Source organism: Neolamprologus multifasciatus, chromosome 23 (assembly GCF_963576455.1).
Source record: "Neolamprologus multifasciatus chromosome 23, fNeoMul1.2, whole genome shotgun sequence".
Lineage (NCBI taxonomy): Eukaryota > Metazoa > Chordata > Actinopteri > Cichliformes > Cichlidae > Neolamprologus > Neolamprologus multifasciatus.
Genome location: NC_140460.1, coordinates 16365088 through 16385240, shown reverse-complemented (window position 1 = coordinate 16385240; position 20153 = coordinate 16365088). Strand labels below are relative to the sequence as shown.

The window sequence follows — 20153 nt, the reverse complement described above, 5'->3', positions numbered from 1 at the left end:
CAGGAAGTCTCCTACCACTGCAGCAGCAGGTGATACAGTATATAGGACACAGAATTATTCTGAGGTCTATGGATTTTATACTCTATAGATTTTCATATTTCCCAGGTATTAGCATACCTTTCATCTGATCCTGTCAGTTTGTGCAATGGCCGTGTGGACAACAGATGCACTTGTCTGAACGGTATAACACGAGGACGTGTAAGGATTCTACTCAGGTTGATGTATTCTGAAAGACCTGCTATTGTTTTGCTGACACTCACATCAAAGCCCCGCTGAGACAAGCTTTTATACAAACACAGCAATATGGAACCACTTGCCCTGGAAGCTGTGCAGTGAGCTTCAAGGTTGAGTAACTTACTCAAGGGCACTAGATCAGCCAGTTTCAGCATGTACCCACAAAACCGCCGTGTAATATAATTTGCACATTGCAAATGTCACCCTCTGAACCTCTGTGTGTATAGAATTGTTTGCATATTCTTGTGCAGACATCACGCGTAGATGAGCTCAAAGTTTTTAATTATTCTGATGTTGCTTTATTTGGTTGTGATATTTACATCACTATTTAAACACCACAACTAGCTGGTGTATATAAAAACACATACCTATGGCGACAGTTTTTTGGTGGTTCTTGCTATTCATCTCATCAACTAACATCGGAGATGACCAGCCAGTCAATGCCCATGCCTCCAGGAGAGAACAGTCTAAACTCAGCACCCCTCTGACTATGTTACTTCTTGCTCAGTGTCTGTAAAAATCACACCAAACGAACCTAAAATGAATTCAGTTTATTCAAGAAAAAGCCATCAATAAACATGTATTTGTTATGTCTTATGCTAAAGCATCTACTAGACCTGGTGGTGCTGACAGATAAATCCCAACTTTCCTAGTATTTCCTAGTACTTTACTGCAGCACTAGTCATACACAAAGAATGTACTGATATTGTACAAAGTTGAGGTAAAATTATGCTAAAACACTTGCAATGAAAAAATGCACTTGCTACTGAGCCTGAGCCTCAGAGTCAGTTGCACCTGACCTGCATAAACCATGACAGATGAGGGTGATCCAGGAATTATCTACTGCAGTTGTTCTCACCACTGATGAATGAGCCCCCAGGGCTACAGAGACAGGAGAGGAGCTAATTATCCAATCACTAATGAAATTACTATAAAACATTTAACACCAGCACTTTAAATATGTGAACATGTAAATTGCTCAAATTACAAAATGAATGCAGCTAGAAAATAGAAACATATCTTTATTGGCACACACAACTTATTACAGTAAATGGTTTAATATACAGTACTGTGCAAAAGTCTCGAGTCTCCCCTCTTTTCTTTATATTTTGCTTCCAGTGAGTCAGATGTTTTTTGTTATTTTTGAAAGTGGTCTTGAAGAAAAGTTCTCTAATCTTTCTGGAGGTTTTTCTTTTGACTTTTTTTGACTTCTGCTTTTTGGAAACAGAAAGAAAAGACCAATGTATCCCACATAATAACTGGACTTTGGTATGAGGTCTTATGGATCGATGAATCCCAAAAAGTTTTGGTTCAAATTATCATCAGTATATACGGAGGTTGTAGGGGAAAAGTTATGACAGTGAGTGTCTACAGCCATCTATAAATCATTGCCATTGTAAAAGCATACATTAATACAAAAACATACAGTGGAATACTATTTGTATGGAATGATCTCACAGAGCCTAGACATCAACATTATTTAGGTAATGTGGGATCATCTTGAGAGAGAACGTAACCAGAATCCAAAGAAGAGCGTTGAATGTCCTGAAGACTACTTTTAAAAAATGATTTTAAAAAAAGCTTGCCTAAGACAGTTTGATGAATAAAGGTGGTCATACTAAATATTGACTGTCAGGCTTGATAATATTGTACAAATTCTATTTTTACCTTATGTACTCTATGTACTGTAAATTGCTTGACTTACAAAAATATAAAGAAATGAAGGGTGACTGCAGTACTGCAGGTTAATTGGCTATTTTAAGTGTCACAGTGTTTACCTAATTTGACAGTCACAGAACCTCTTGCTCTGTTCATGCTAACAGGATAGTTACTCATGCATCTGAGGCATTGTTGCAGTGGTTATCGCTTCCAACATGGACCCTAGATTTCCTGTGTGAGGTGTCCCATTTTCTGCAAAAGCAGATGGTTAAAAGATCTTTTGATATTTGTATTGGCATTAATACAGCAAGATTACATGAGTGGCACGGTTCTCTGAGGTAACAATGTGGTGCAATTTTCATGTCTATGAATGAGACACGGACATGAAAATTGCACATGCTTCTTTTCCTTATTCTGTCTAAATTGTATTTATATTGAAATTAAATCAAACACTCAAATACTAATGTCTGTTATCAACGGTGAACTCGACGTAGAAAGAGCTGGCAGACGCAAAAACAGTATCTTTAACCCACGCGCCATATTTGTTGAATGGCAAGGCGTTTCAGTGTAGAATGACCCTTGTAAAGTGCTTGGTGCTTTGTCAGTCACACTTATGTAGCTTGCTCTGATGTTTACATGATTCCCCTTTAAATCCACATCAACAAATGGGTGATATGCAGTTCACTGCTTGCAGATGAAGTGCTCTTTAGATGACTGGAAAACTGCAGTTTCTGCTTGTTTGATCAATAACACAAATGTAAACAGTAAATCTTGCCCTCAGAAAAAAGCTGTCACTAACTGCAGGAACACACCTACTCACAGTGCATGCTCCCGTGCTCTGTAATAAGCACATGCTACACGGCAATCTGTCAGTCTCCTCCTGTCTATATTTGCCTGTGCTGGGTTTTGACCTCTCATGAAGCACAAACACACACACACACACACACACCTACACGAGCAAACACAGACACACGCGCACAAAGATACAACCATCTGCTTCTGTAATGAGCATGGCTGAATGCCGTCATTTGCAGTATCAATCTTCCAGGCTACATATGTCATGCAACGCCATACAGAGACAGGAGGCATGGGGGCGAGCTTTTATGATCGCCAAAGTGTGAATTAATTAGCACTATGTCTGGGGTTCTTATTCACTTCTCCCCAATATGTCACGCTCTATGATCTAACAAGGCCTCGAGCAGATAAAAAGCACAAGCTGGAGTAAAGTCACTCTCTGGCACATCCTTAAATTGTCCTCCAGTACATGAGCGGAGCCCGAAAAGGAGGCGCTGTGGAGGAAATGAGTTTCTTCTCTGACTTTTTTCTTTTTCTTTTTTTTTCCTCCATTCAATGACATGGAGATAAAAGCAAACAGAGCCCCGCATCTTTTGTAGTTTCTTGCACTAACAGCTTTGTGTTTGTTTTCCTTTTACCATTATCTAAAGATGATGATGATTATCACGTCTAATAGCTCTGACAGGTTAAATGCTTTCAGATCCATCCGTATTTCACCTTCACTGATGTCGCAGTCACTTGTGAGTAATGGGGATTTAACTCTGTGTTTATCCAATAAAGCTTTGCCAATTATGTGTGCTCATAATTGCTTGTCTTTGGGAGAAAGATTTTTTGCTTTGATTTTGTGTGGTGTCAGTAATATGGGCATGCACACGCACACGCACACACACACAATGTGTGCAGAAAGAAATACTGCCGATGGGATCATCTGTTATTAAAGCTCAGACTCGTTGAAGCAGGGAAAAGATGTCTTCCAGAAACCAGCTCACTGCATGTTATGTGTCTGCAAATATTAGTCCTGGCACCGGCTATGGGTGCTGACTGTGTATGAGTTCTTGCATGAACAGCACTGTGTGTGACTTTTTTGTATTAATGAGTGTGGAGGCTGAACAGTCATGTCAGAAATCACCTGGCAACTGTGCCTAGGAACACCATAAATTGCAGCGAAGAATTTTTTGTGCACAAAAAATATTCCAAATTTGCTAAAGGCAAGAATTACCTTCGTGTTTGGTCTCGTTTAGATAATTAGTAAGTCAAGGAAGTGAAGGCAACTCACATCTATTATTTATATAGTTAAAAGATTTATTTTCCTGAACTGAACAAATCCATTTAAATACATTTGATTTGTGTGATTTCTTTTTTCTCTGACCTTACTTTATAATCTTTTCAGAACCAAATCTCCCCCAAACATAAACCTGTATATCTATCTTATATTTACTCATAGTTATGATAAGGCACCATTTTGACTCTTTCTGGAAAAAGAGGAACTCCATGGTGTAGTCTATCTACTCTAGCTACTCTAGCTGATTACTACATTTGAATCAGTAGATGCAACAAATTAGCGTCTTTTTGCCTGAAAATACAATCAAAGTAATGTAAAATGGAACTCCCTCATAGTGATAGTTTAAAGAAATACTTAATTATAGCTATTGTTAATACACCAAAGAGCAACAGAAGGTACAGTTAGTTAATTTATTCTGATATCCATAAGGACAAAAAGTTTCTCTTTCAGGCTTGTTCTTTAGAAAGTCATCGTAATTCAAGCTGAGGGCTTCTACTAGAATTATTTCTTTCCTTGTTACAAAAGTTTTTGTACCCTGCCTACCCTTCTCTGGCAAGTCTAATTACTCATTTTGTTATTTTTCTACAAACACACTTGAACCTTGAACACTGAGAGTTGATGAAAGCTCTCCTCTGGCACATAAGTGTGATTTCCTCTTGGCCTGGAGGCAGCAGACGGCTCATTGTCACAAGAGCAGCATAGCTGCCAGCTGAACCCCAGTTCAACTCGAGTCCACAGCGTGTTTGTTTTTTAATCCCCATGCTGTGTTGCCCTGAGTTGACTTCACCCCGGCTGTGATCACCATCTTACATTTTTTCACAATAGCTTACTTTTTTTTTTTTTTTCTGAGTGGGAGAAAAAGCAGAGATATCATTACTGACAGAGGATGGAAGGAGGCTTTCTGGAAGCATAGCAGCTAACCATAAGGTTACATACTACACAGGAACACTTTGAAAGAGACTTGATTTAAAAAAATCTCCACGTTAGCTTTGCTCTTTTCCAATAATGTGATGGATAATGTTTGTTTTTTAAGACAATAAATCATGTCTCCCATTTCAGTCCCAGTTCTGTCAGAAATTATGAGAAAAATTCCCGCAGAATGACAACTAAAAGGATTCAGCGCTATAATTACACCGAGCACTCATTTCTCCCTCTGTGTCATCTTTGTGAAAGCTTGACATATGCCACTTCATCAGATGTACGGCATGCTGGCAAAACAGCTTGAATTTGCTGATGAAGCAAAGCTCTTCTGTCCATCACTTTGGTTGAGACTGAAATATCTTAACAACTAGTGAATGGAATACCTGCATAGTTTTTGGTAACTAATCGAGATTTTCACCAGAGTTTTATTCATTTATTTAAGGAGCCTAGAAAGAAAGCAACTGGACTTCTTTAAGTTTTGCGAAAACCTGTTAAGCTTTTTTTTCCAAGCTATGACCTGGATGACCAACATATTCATTTTAGTGCTGTCAGTGTTAACCTTGTTAAAATGACGTTAACACCATAACCGCATTAACGCGGCAAATCTCCATTAGCAAGTTGGCGTGGATCGCCCCGTGCGTGGGGCTTTACCGCACTAACGCGTTAACAAGCTAACCGCGCTAATGCGTTGACGCCATGCAGCCCCACATCAAACCCCAAGTTTTGACCATATGAGGCTTGTTGTCATCATCATGCTACATGCTCCGCTCCCTGTTGAAATGTTGAAATCACTTCAGTGTAACAAACTGCAGTGATCAAAAGGCTGTATCTTACCTGGCCTGCTTTTGCTATCAATGTTAGAGACAGTTCTGATTCTCCAGTAATTTCAGTAATGTTCAATTTGTACTGTTAAACACACATAATGTCAGTGTACAGTGTCACATAAAAGTAGGCTGCCAGTTCCACAGCCAGCCGATGTTATGAAGGATTAAGCCCCATGGCACATTGGTAACTGAGGGTTGGTCACTGATGGACAGTTGGCATAGTAATCCCTCTGAAAGTTTGTATTTACCACCTCGTTACATTTCTTTCACACTTTTCTCTCATCTTTATTGGCCTTAAAAGCTTGACTTAGGCTGCTTCACATCTCTAATGGGTGTTTTGCCTGTGGTCTCCAGATACCACACTGGTAGTCTCCTGCTGTTTGGACACCCCTTAAGTCTATCCTAACTGATCTTGTTAAAATTTGTGTCCAACCTTGTTCCTAAGAACATGCTGACATAATGATTTTTCAGTTTGGAGTTGTGGCGGTTATATGTGCTGAACACATTCTCCCAACCTGGATTATTTTTTTCTTTGTGGCAGAAAATGTCTTCCTAACTAGAGAATAGAATATTATGCGTCCTCAGGCGAGCTCAGTGAGTACCAGCAGGAGAGGAGACATTTACCTATGTGGAATTATTTTAGAGTGGCACTTTATCACTTTAGAAGCTACGCATGTATACAATAATGTTTGTTTATCCACTTGAGCACAGTTTGAATAGAGAAACTGAGCATCACTCCTTCTACTGTACTTTAACATGCTGCATCTATTCATGTACTGCTGTTACATAACTTAACTACATAGTTTATGGTTTATTCATGAGGCCTATTTTAGCCCAGAGAACTGGGCGTCCTGAATCAGAGGAGAATCTCTCCATCTCTCCACATGCCCCGGGGGGAAAACAGGCAGGCAGGCGAGTAAGATTGTAGACTTGGGCAGAATTACCACTTCACTGAATGAGAAAGAGAAAATGATATTCGTCACCTGCTCTGCCTCTTCCCTCCGCCCATCTGACCATCATCGTTTTATTTTCCCACCAGCCTCATCTGTGTATGTGTGCCTGTGGGGACGTGTGCGCGTATAACCGCGTCAGAGGCAACGCTGCAACTCTGGATGTCTGCATGCATGTATTTATGTAGCCCGACAAATGATGCTACCAATCTGGACAGGACAGGAGTTGGCTGAGAGGATGTGTCGGCTGTGCATCATTGAGGATTCACCAGCTTCTCCTGTGTATATGTGAGAGAGAGGGGGAAAGAAATGTACGTAGCATGTCACAGCAGAGCCCTCTGCTGTTTGAAGCATCAGTCTCAACTCATCATGTCCTCTGTTCTGGTTTCAAATGTTTGCTGTACAATAATCTGCATATAAAAGTCTCTTTCACTGCAATTTTCAATCTGTGTGTTATTTTCAAAAACCTATATTACCTGGATCTTTCTGAAGGTTACATATAGGTTAAATATAGGGTGAAAGTGACAGTGTTTCATGTTGCACTCTTTATCTACAGCAGAATTCTGAAATGTTCTAATGATGTTAATCATGCTTTTCAATGTAGCCTCACAGCAAGGAGGTTGCTAGCTTTGAATCATGCCAGCTGGTGGCCTTGTGTGTGGAGTTTGCATGTTCTTCCCATGCTCGTGTGGGTTCTCTCCAGGTGCTTCAGCTTTGCCTCGTTCGTGGGTTATGTCCACTTTAGAACTGGTTATTCTAAATTGGCCGTAGGTGTGAATGTGAGCTTGGATGATTGTCTGTCTCTCTGTGTTGACTCTGCAGTAGACTGGTGACCTGTACACGTGCCAAATCATAAATGTGGATCCATCCACTGTGGCGACCCTGTGAGAATAAGGAAGCAGCTCAAAGATGCTTGGCTGTAGGCACAAATGTGGGCAAACAGCTTGTTCACTGGCTCAAATACCCACTCCTCGTTGCTACTGAATAAAGTAGTATAGACACAGACAGAGACTTGGACTGACCTGGTGCTCATCGGGCTGCACTAGCATCAGTCCAAAACAGGGGAAAAAATCACCAAAAAAACCACCAGTTTGGCAAAAATTAAGACAATGATCATACCTGTGGTTGAAGAGAATGCTAGGCAGCATGCATAGAAAAATGTCAAAAATAATATCTATATCCTAAAATGGAAAAATCAATTAACCAAAAAATACAAACACACTAATATTTAAAAACATGGGATTTGTGTGCATCACTACACAGCTTGTGAATTATTTGTTATTTTGCTGCGTGACGTACACGTGTAATAATTAGTGAGTATCTCCCTTGTTATCCCTTACATAGACTACATGCTTGAATTCTGCTTTTTTGTAGCTGTTCATATGAGATCACAACAGAAAAGACAGAAGTCCTTATTCAACAAAAAGATCACGCAGAATTAAGAAGGAAGAGAAATATAAAAACACAGTAATTGTGAGTTTATCTAAAAAGAACAGGAAGTTGCACCTGTGGCATGTAGTATATTTATACGCAGAGATCATTTTGGCAAAGGTCAACTGTGTGGCTGATATTTTTCATAATGTCAGCATATTAAAAATGTATGTAACAACATGTTCCAGCCAAACAAATGTTAAAGTGACATTTCAGATCGGTATCCTGTGTTTATCTGTTTGTTTGTGTAGTATAGCTCATATTGACTCACATGGACGGATCCATAGAAGGGTCAGGAGTTCAGATTTATCTCTGGTATTTTATGGATTTATGTTTTATTGCTACATTATCCAAGAAAGCAAAGCTGATATGGTGAAACAAGTAGGTGGTTGTCCCTTGCAGGAAATGTGTTTCACATGTTTTCTTTTTTTTTTCCTATTTTCCACCAGACCCCACTGTTAATGAATCTTTTCAGGTTACGCATCCATTATTGAAAATAGCCAGATACATGTGGAACATGTGTACCCCATTAGTGCCCCGCTGAGCTAATAAAGGCCCCAGTTTTGTTTTTGTTTTTTTGCTTTTAACTAAATCCATTTTTATAATATCTGAAGATATTGTGAAAATGTATCTCACTCCACTTAGTATTTTTAGTCGTCTAACAAATAACTTGTTCTCATCTCAAGATATCAATGTTGCCATTTTGTCAGAAGCTGCAGGCGTCACTGAGATAAACACTTCAAACATGTGATAAACACTGTCCTTTGGTGTGGGTGTTTTTATTCACCAACTAAGGCGATTTAGGACATGAGAAGAGCTGATGCTAGGCTTTAAAAACAACTTTATGAAATGGCTGTAGTTCGGGTTAAAGTATATTTCAGCATTGTCATGACCACTGTTGAGTTAAACACGTTCCAATAAATGGCTATATAAATTTTTCTAAATTCAATAATCATAAAATTTCTAATCAAACAGCTATATTGCAGTTATTGACAGTTATTGGGAAAAAGTTATCAAACATGTCCTTTTTGCTGCACAGAGTGAGTGGATATAATTACCTGAGGCGCTCTACCCACTGAATTAATTTGATAATTACTGAGAAGTGAGTACCTGCCTACACCTGCTTAGAAACCATGTTCTGTCTTGCACGTGTACTCCTAATGCTACTTTTTGGTGCTGTTGTACTTTTTTTTTTTTTTACCTGAGGTTTACTTGAGGACTCACTCAGATCTCGAAGGTCACTTTGGGTCATGTGTCCAGTTACCTGTCGGTAAGAACTAGCTTTGGTCAGTTAAAAAGCTTTTCGCTTTTCTTTCTTCTATCTTGGGTAAATAGATATTGTGACGGCAAGCGAGGCGTGTTTCATCCGCCAAACGCTACTTAGGAGGATGCGGTTGATTTCATTAAAATCTCAAAGGTCAGGTCAGGAAAGGAAATGAAGGGAAGATGATAGAAAAAGAGGTGAAAAAAGGGAACATGAGAAGAGATGCTCAGACTAGTTTGTTCAATCTTCCACTCCAGTCGAGCTGTCAGCTTTCTTTAGCTTGTCTTTTGCTTTTTGTTATGTTACAGCCTCTTTTCTGCCCTTCTTCCTCCATCATTATCTCTTGCCATCTTTCTCTCCCCTTTCCCTTTCTCTCTCTCGCCTAAGCCTTAGAATGAGACCATCCAGAAATAAGGCCATAAATAAGAAATCAACGGCCTTTTCTGTCCCACCACATTACAGGCTTTTGATGTATGCTTTCTGCAGTAGTATTACTCACCAGCTTCAAATCAATGCTCTAATCTTTCCCTCTGCCAGATTGATTTCAGTGGCAGTGACAACAGCGCAGAGAGGTGCAGTACACTGTAAGCCATTTTCAAAATACTAGCAAATGAGTTAGATGCCAGAGATCACATAGGCAAAAACGCATTATGTAGAGAAGGGAGACAAATAAATGGGAAAGCCCTTAACCACTACAATGAGAATGCCTCTGTTCCTGTTACTTTTACTGGCATGCTTTGGGTCCACTTGTCTTTTTAGAGGAAGGGATCACTATAAAACAACTGAAATTCATTTTGAGTGACCACCTTCTCCTAGGATGAAACATTTTTATCCTTATGATAGTGATCACCTCCAGGATGGCACTGCCCCCATCCATAAGGCAGCGAGGGGTCGTTACTTGTTTGAAGATTATGTAAATCGAATGCAGTGGCTTCTAGATATAAACTAGTCTAAACATGTATGGAAGATTTTGGACCAGCGTTTTAGACTGTGTTCTCCACCTTCATTGTTGTGATGGCAACTGTGTAATCACTGTTTGTTAATGTGTGGATAATAAATCCACGTCCTTGAAGCTGCTGGGGAAAATCAGCAGACTACTTCAGCAGCGTAATCAGTTGACTTCAAAAGAGGAAATATCTCTAAGAAGAGTTGATCCATTCCTTCAGTGGAGATCCAGAGACTTACAGAGTCAATGTCAGGGAAGCTTTTCTGGTAATTGCCCAACATCTAATCGAGACACTTAGTGTCGTTTTTATTTAATTTGTCGTATATTCTGTATGTGTATTTCCAGTTTAGTTTATCAGAACCACAGTTTAAAATGGTTTAAATCCCAGTTGTGTAAAAACAAATACAAAGATATTAAGTTATGCATTTTTAGCTGCCTGCTAAGTGTTGAGTGAAGGACACTTTGCAAGCTTATTACGTCAGCAGCGTGATATCGATTTTTGTTGCTCAAAACTAACTAAGTGAAAGTTAATGTATATTTGTGTGACCTGAGACTGAGAAGCAAGGTTTATTTACTTATTTTAATACATTGATCATGAATAACATGAAAATTTAAGTGTGTTTTTATTCACTTTACAGGAGAAAAGACTTACCTCCACTATGTAATCTTTTGTCTGTATTCAATTAAAATCAGTGGTTTTTATTTTTAACAGTGATACCTTTCAGCCATTCATTTTTACAGGAAGACTCAAAAAATAGACTTATCTGAAAAGTGGAAATCATCCATTTTAAATAAAGTGAAAAATATATTAGCTTACATTATAAGCACGAGAAATGCTCATGTGAGCTTGTGGTCCACTATCACCTCTACATGATTTGGGTTTTTCCAACAATTCCATTAAGATGGCAAACATTCAGATGAAAGTCAAATACTGATGTTAACAAGTTACACAAGGGATGTGTGAATGCGAGAGCTGTAGTTTCTGGCAGTCTGCCCTTCCTCCTCAATCCAGTCTTAGCCAAGCTGACCTCCAACACATTCAACCTGTGAGGGCCCGGAGAGGGCGTGTTCACACTTGCATGAGTGATGTGTGCCTCTGAGCGGATGAACCTGGTAGTGAGGTTATCATCCAAGAGTCTGCTCAACTGGAGTCAGACTTGAGGCTCACTGGCCAGAAATGAAACAGGTCAACTGGAACACACAGACACACACAAACAGGGAGAGAGAGAGACGTATTATACTGACCTTTACTTATCTATTCTTTTTCTACATTTTAGAAGAGGCAACTTTATTTTCAAAGCACATTTCAGACAATAATATATATTTATCACACACACACACACACACACACACACACATATATATATATATATATATATATATATATATATATATCAGTGAGCTCATTAACAAGACTGGCTACGGATACCGACTACGGAACGGAGCAGTTGTCAGCCACCTCCTGTACATGGATGACATCAAGCTGTATGCCAAGAGTGAACGAGACATCGATTCACTGATCCACACTACCAGGCTATACAGCAATGACATTGGAATGTCGTTCGGGCTGGAGAGGTGTAGTCGGATGGTAACAAAGAGAGGGAAGGTAGTCAGAACTGAGGGGATTGAACTACCAGAAGGCAACATTGCAGACATAGAGGACAGTTACAAGTACCTGGGGATCCCGCAGGCGAATGGGAACCATGAAGAGGTCGCTAGGAAAGCTGCAACCACCAAGTACCTGCAGAGGGTCAGGCAAGTCCTGAGGAGTCAGTTGAATGGTAAGAACAAGATCCGCGCCATCAACACGTACGCCCTGCCCGTGATCAGGTAGCCTGCTGGGGTAATAGGCTGGCCAAAGGAGGAGATAGAAGCCACTGACATAAAGACAAGAAAGCTCCTTACCATGCATGGAGGGTTTCACCCCAAGTCTAGCACCCTGAGGCTGTACGCTAAGTGGAAGGAAGGGGGCTGGGGACTGGTGAGTGTCAGCACCACAGTCCAGGATGAGACAACAAACATCCAAGAATACATCATGAAGATGGCCCCAACTGACAGCGTGCTCAGTGAATACCTCAGGCAGCAGAAACCCAAGAAAGAGGAGGGAGACGAGGAACCATCATGGAAGGACAGGCCCCTGCACGGTAGGTACCACCGGCAGATAGAGGAGGTGGCTGATATCCAGAAATCCTACCAGTGGCTGGACAAAGCTGGACTGAAAGATAGCACAGAGGCACTAATCATGGCAGCACAAGAACAAGCTCTGAGTACAAGATCCATAGAGGCTGGGGTCTATCACACCAGGCAAGACCCCAGGTGCAGGCTGTGTAAAGATGCCCCAGAGACAATCCAGCACATAACAGCAGGGTGCAAGATGCTAGCAGGCAAGGCATACATGGAACGTCATAACCAAGTGGCCGGCATAGTGTACAGGAACATCTGTTATAACCTGGAAGTCCCGAGGTCAAAATGGGAAATGCCCCCAAAGGTGGTGGAGAATGACCGAGCTAAGATCCTGTGGGACTTCCAGATACAGACGGACAAAATGGTGGTGGCTAACCAACCGGACATAGTGGTGGTAGACAAACAGAAGAAGACGGCCGTAGTGATCGATGTAGCAGTTCCGAATGACAGCAATATCAGGAAGAAGGAACACGAGAAGCTGGAGAAATACCAAGGGCTCAGAGAAGAGCTCGAGAGGATGTGGAGGGTGAAGGTAACGGTGGTCCCCGTGGTAATCGGAGCACTAGGTGCGGTGACTCCCAAGCTAGGCGAGTGGCTCCAGCAGATCCCGGGAATAACATCGGAGATCTCTGTCCAGAAGAGCGCAGTCCTGGGAACAGCTAAGATACTGCGCAGGACCCTCAAGCTCCCAGGCCTCTGGTAGAGGACCCGAGCTTGAAGGATAAACCGCCCGCAGCGACGTGCTGGGTGTTTTTATATATATATATATATTAGGGGTGCAACGATATCGATATTGAACCGTTCGATACACTGCTTTCGGTTCCGTACGCATATGTATCGAACAATACAAATTTTTTAATTTATTTTATCAACTTTCCTTCAGACGATGCTGTCTGTGTGGAGCGCTCAGTGGATCTGCGCTCGACAGTGCAGCCTCGGCGGAGTAGTCGAACGCAGATTCACTGAGTGCAGGGCAAGCTAGCGAGACAGAAGTTAAGCTCCAGTTGCAACATGGCAAATTGAACCTCCCCCACCCTCATTCAGATCTGGCGTTTGGAACTATTTTGGTTTTCATGTGAAGTATGACCCTGAAGGTAAGCGCGTCATGGACAAAAGTAAAACAGTATGTTGGATGTGCCAGCAATGCTCAATTACATGGGTGGGAACTAGTGCATGACAGCACTAGTGGGAACACAACGAATATGATTGCACATGATTTACTCCGACACCATCCTAGTGCAAAGACAAGTGGAAGCAGACAAAAACAACAAGCACGCATGCTACAAACTTTACCCGAGTAATTTAGACAGCCGTTAGCACATGATTCTCCTTATGGGGACCTGATATGTTTAATATGCTGCTGAGAATATAGCCTAGAAGAAGCGTATAGTGTAGCTTTTATTTTGGAAAGAGCCGTTTCTCTGTAATAAACTCTCTTTTCCAAAGATGAGTGATTTCTCGATCAGATAGATATTTTTTTATTACTTTGTTGTTTCATCAACATTAAATTTAAAAACTGTACATTTGAGTTAAAATATATATTTATATATATATATATATATATATATATATATATATATATATTTCTAATTTTAATACATGACAAATTAAAAAGGCATGAACATTTTTTTGTATCGAAAAAATATCAAACCGTGACCCCAAAGTATCGAACCGAACCGTGAATTTTGTGTATCGTTGCACCCCTAATATATATATCTTTATTCGTGAGAATTGATATTGCGTTGATAATGTAGCTTTTGCGTGTATTTTCCATTCATGCAAAAGTTGAGAAGCAGTAAGTTTACTCTCGAGCTACTAGAGACTTTCAATTTTCTCTCGTATCATATATAAACGCGACAACCATGAGGATAAACTGATTTCCTTTGGTTCTATTTGTGGTTGTGCTGTTTTGGACATTACCCAAAGTTCATGACAACAGTACATTGCAGGGTGAAATCAGAAATGTGGCCTCCCTGTCCCCATGCCAGCAGACTATTTTACAATTACTGTGCCTTGATGTCTGTCCCAAAAATATCACAAACAGGAGTGGAGATAAGATGGATGCTTAGCAAAGACTGCCACCTTTGCGCTGCGAGTTCTTCATACTCCTGAAGTATCTCCGGTCATAAGCTCTCTGTTAGTCAAAAATATACATTTAGACTGTTTTGATAAACTCCCCACACTAAAAGGATGCATACATTCGTGTTTTGTTGGCATTACTAAGTACCAGCCGCTACCAGTTTGGGCCATCTGTTGATTTCAGCAGGATCTGTCATTGTATTCTGCTCAAAAATTGGAAACAAGAAAACTTTGCAGCTTTTACTCACAAATAACTCTGGGAAAAAAACAAATGAATCATTTTCATTTTTTTATGTTAAAACTTTTTAGATTTTCACTGGTGCTTAATGCCTCCAAGAATTAGTCATATGCAGTCTTGTGCATGCAAATGCTTTTGACTTTTCTGCTCTTACATGACATCAACTAGACTTGCAAAGCAAATATAGTTTGCATTGGCAGTGCAGGTGGTTACTGAGTTTTTGCCACTTCAGTTTTTCCCATACTAGAGATGCTCAGCTGGCTTTGCAAGATTACCCACTTGAAGTCTTTGACATGTTTCTAATAATTTCTGAACTTTTTCTTTTTTTTTTTTGTTGCTGTTGTTGCATTATTAACTTGCTAAACGAGGCTTTATTCCGTGAAGTGGTTGAAATGAATGCTAAGTTAGGTGGTGCAGGTCAAAGTTTCACCTGCATGAATGCACGCAACACTTCTCCAAGGATCACAGAGCCTTATAAAGGTGCCATTAAAAGATGATAATCAATAATACTGAGTTCATCTGTTTTAGCTGAGAGGCATAAAATAATCTACAGTAAGATTCTGGTTCTAATTTGAAATTCTTTAATAATATGGTCATCAAACATCCACGATGTGATTCCACCTGCAACGGTAGCACTCCGTACGGTCCACTCACTTTTGTTACATCTCTCCAGTAAACACAGAAAAATTAAAGCAGGTTTGAAAAGCGTTTGTGCCTTTTTTTAGTTTTCGATCGAAAAGAAAGGTGAAAAAAAGAGGAACAGACCACGTTCTCTATCTGGCATCTTAATGTGCGAATGAACATGGCTCAAATCTTTCTTGTGATGTCTCTGGCTGATAAAAGTGATTCTAGTTACAACGTGTCACTGTGAAATACAAAATAGGATGTACTTGGGTTTACTTTCTGTGGGAAGAATATAGTCTAGGTGGAGAGTAAGAGTCGATATATCCATAATCACAGCTGTGATGTTATACCAAGTAATTGGTTAGCTCACTGTGATGTTATACACCCAATAAAAAACAAGTGGAAGCCATGCCAAGTCCTCTACCTGTGAAGAGAGTGGCTGAATCAGTGGCAGTGATCTGTTTGCATCAAGATGACAGACACTTCAGTGTGAGAGCAGAGCCAGACAGACACTCTCTGTAATTTGGATGATGCTTCTCAGTGTGGGGTGCCAGAACAAGCGGGAATCTCCATAAATGCTTGCTCACATTGCAGCCAGAGGTGTCCCAATTATTTATTTTCCCTCACAAGACAGCTGTTATCTAATCAGTATGAAAAGCAAAATGTTGCATAGAGTGTCAGATTTTTAATTTACAATCTGGACCACCAGGTTATTGGGTGCAGAATCAGATCTGTGGCTGGCAATAGCTTAAAGGACAAGACATGATCTGACTCATTGAAATTTTACATCCTCCTCAGCACCAATTACATTCTACACACATAACCGAAAGGTGTTAAAAATCTGATGTTAAAATGTTGGCGTGAAAGTGAAGGTGATTCATTTCTTTCATTTAAGCTTCATTGTTTTTGATTTTGTGTTGTTGCTGAATGTGGATTATACTCTTAAAGGCACTGAAAGAGCAAAAACATGTTGCAATTTTCCAGCTGGATAGGACTATGATGTATACCAAATCCTAGAAGAAGAAAGCAACCAACCTGAAAAGAGGTTGCCTTTTTTTGAATGTTATCAGTAACATACATTCCACCAGAAGGTGACTTACTGCTAAGTTGCTGTGAACACATTCAGTGGTGGCTGTTGAAAAGTGTTTCTAGGTTTAAGTGCCAACAGAAGCAGACAGTAAGAGTTAGAAGAGATAGTCAACTGGATCAATGGAAGCTGACATTGAACTGTAACAGTTAAAAGTTTGCAATACATGCAATACATTATTTGGGCTCTATTGTATGGAAGCCCATTTCAGCCACTAAAAAAAAAAAAAAAAGTATCCATAACTTGAAATTTCGAGTTTTCTTTCTTGAAATTTCAACCTATTAACTCAAAATTTCAAGAAAAGTACCTTGAAATGTTGACTTACTTTTCTCAAAATTTTGAGTTACTTTTCTCGAAATTTCGAGTTAGCTCTGCCAATCAGTAATCTACATGAATGACGTCATTTCCTTGTTACCCGGAAGCTGAAGCCCTCAGCTACAAATGCTACAGCTAAGCTACCAGTATTACAGCCATGAATGCACAAATTGCACAAATTGCTGAGTATTTTCAGTGTGGCTTCACAAATGATGAAATCTTTGTGTTATTAGCTGAATCACATGGCATTACTATCAGCCAACCTACTCTCGAAAGCGCCAATTTGTTGTGATCCAGTTTTAAATGCACATTCCTCTGCACCATATCCTTCTGGGTAACAAGAAAATGGTATCATTCACGTAGATTACTGACTAGCAGAGCTAACTCGAAATTTCGAGTTATGGATACTTTTTTTTTTTTAGTGGCGAAAACGGGCTTCCATACTATTTAGCTGAATTTGCTAGCTTACAATAACATTTGGAAACCACATTTTTCACATATGTTTTCACATAACCATTAGACGGCTACATTATCTGTGCCACTCTGTGTTCATCAGTGATTATAAGTAGATAATAATAGCCCCTTAAGCTGCTTAAGCAAACGTAGAGGAGGTGCCTATTAGCAATATGCATGGGACTGATACAAAGTGACAAGTCATTAAGTGAGCTTTTTTTTGGTGATGACAATCACAAGGACTTCAACCAACCACCCATTCCAAATCTGTAATCTCTCATTTAAAATTCATTTGACAAGAGAACTTTGACAGGAAAACATGAAGTAAAGAAAAACCCAATCAACTGGCAATCATAATCTGACAGAAGAATTACTTAGTAAAAGGTGTAGCACACATGTAAGCTTTATGATTAGCATAGTAGAAAGTCTAGCTGGCCCACTACTGTTTTAGTTCTATTTTGGGTTTTTTTGTTTGTTTTGTTTTGGGGTTTTTTAATTGAGAAAATTATCCACCTATGCTTACTATGGATGCTGGTGTCATGTCTGAATGTGGGAATGGCAAGAAAAAAGAAAGTGGAGCTAACTTACTAAACCATTCGTTTGGCTGTGTTTCCACAGATGACTGCAGAAGCAATTCTCCGACTGGTCAATGATCCCGTGCTGCCATTTTACCCTCTAGACATCGCCCTGGATGTTCAAAACAAGCTCAAAGGTAACACTGATGATCATGTGTTTTCAACTGCGGTGATGATAAAATACAGTCTAGTGGTATGTGCATGGAGAGAATGATGAGGCTAGGTGTACTATATACTGACTGACTTCCACTAAAAAGCACACAAACAAAGGTAGCAAAAAAGTGTGGCGCATTTTGAAGATGAAGAGTTTCGTATTTCTTTCAGTTGTTATGGAGAACAAAACAGTCAAAGAAGAAAAGTGGGCATAAGCAAGATAATATCATAATGTGATTTTCTATTTGTCTGCTGGATGAGTAAAAAGGAGATTTGCTTCTTTATATCCACATATAGTAGTGTGCAAGGTAAAAAAGAAAAATAACAATAAAAAGAGTTGTGGTTTTTATTTTAAAAAGAGACTAATTAATTGGCATAAGATGATCATTCAGGTTGAAAACAAGTAGCAGTTATGCCTGAGTATCTACCGCTTTAGACAGACATAACAATGAGTTAGGAATAATAAGAATCTGAGTTCAATAACTGTATTTCTTTCTTCTGAATCCAAGGTAGCTAATATTTAAGCAAAAGGCTCTGTAGTCTGCTTTTCAGCTCTTTATGTCAAAATTGTGCAGTTGCTGTCTGTGTGTTTAGCTAACAAGCCAAAGACCAGTTCATACAATGTGTTGAGACCCACAGGCCTGCAGGGGTGCAGCTGTAAAAGATAGCCTACTTAAAACATTTTGTTTTATGTATCTGTGGGAGTGTTCATGTTGGTTGTTGGGGAGTGTAAATTAGGAAATGATGCATAAGGTGACTGGCTGGTCTGTGGAAATGAGTTATGCATCTGCACAGAAGTCCATGACAGCAGCTACTACACACACACACACACACACACACACACACACACACACACACACACACACACACCACAGAGATTTCTGTAGTTTCACACAGTGCAGGCTGAAATATCACCATTCAAACTGCAAAACTGCAGAACCCCTTTGTCAGAAGTAACTTTTACCCAAATGTTGACCAGGACAGACTAAGAGTCAGATTCACTAAGTGGCAGACTTACCTGAGACCACAATCTCAAAAATGCACTGATGAGAGTGGACAGTTCTGTGGGTGATCTACTAACAATGCATTCAATTCTAACACAGCCAGCCAGTAAAGAGTAGCAAAAAATCGCTACCAGACCCAAAGAATGAGCGAGTAATGTACCTACCAAAATAATACAGCGTAACCGGTTTTAGTGTTTCTCCACTGAGGAGAGTCCATGTGTTTTTGGTATAAGGGTAAAGTGAAAATTTGCAGGGGATTTATAGGTAGGCGTTATAGGTTTCTCTGGATAAATGTGATAAACCTGAAATAAGTGTGTAACATTTGAGCTGCATGATGTGCAGACAAACTTGAAACATTATTTAGAATGAGTTACCCTTACTCTGCCATGTATGTAAATCCATGCATTGCTTTTGTTTTCCTCTATGAGGCAGCATGTATTTATGAAAGTCGATATTATATATTGATTTAACACATCATGAATTTCTGCAAGTTGACAGACATTTCAGTGTTATATATAAGATATCCAAGGTTAAAAAAAAAGCTAAAGTCACACTGCATGTGCATTTAAATCATTGGACTCAGTAAAGAGTTACATGACAGATCCAACGCTTTGGCAACGCTCTCAGAGCACTGAGCCATCCACCCACACCAGTTACATGCTTTTCCTGACAACATCCTCCCCTGGCATTTCGAATAAATCCACAGTCCTAGCAGCAACTATCACAGTCACTTCAGGCGCAAAAAAAGACATGCTTTTTACTGCACTGACTTCAATGCAATTTGCAACAAATTGCCTGCATCACACCTTAATAAATCAGATTTGTAGGTTTCATTTAAATATGCTCTTCCCAAAAGTTTTGAGCTATCAGAGGGAAACTCCTAGAAATACACAATAAGGATACAAAAACTCTGTCCACACCTTTCTATAGCTTTTTAAATACATAATACAAATTTGGCCCCATATTGCAACTATTAAAGAAGATATTAACGGTGATGTGGCTACCAGAGAACATATGTGTTAATATATTTCAGTGACCAATTACTTAATTACTATTAAAATGAATCTCAAAAAGATTTTCATATTTTTTAAAAGGAAAAGAAATCTACAAAGTTAACTTAAACCCCATTTGGAAA

At 39.6% G+C, this 20153-nt stretch overlaps 1 protein-coding gene across 9 annotated transcripts in view; it reads left to right on the top strand.

Annotated features, from left to right (window-relative positions):
• naaladl2 (N-acetylated alpha-linked acidic dipeptidase like 2) overlaps window positions 1-20153 on the top strand; it is a 490790-nt gene that overhangs the window by 439188 nt on the left and 31449 nt on the right. For all 9 annotated transcript variants that reach the window (XM_085150614.1, XM_085150615.1, XM_085150607.1 and 6 more), the window contains one exon: window positions 17905-17998. In XM_085150614.1, coding sequence (XP_085006740.1) covers window positions 17905-17998 — 94 coding nt within the window. The remainder of the gene's footprint in view (window positions 1-17904; window positions 17999-20153) is intronic.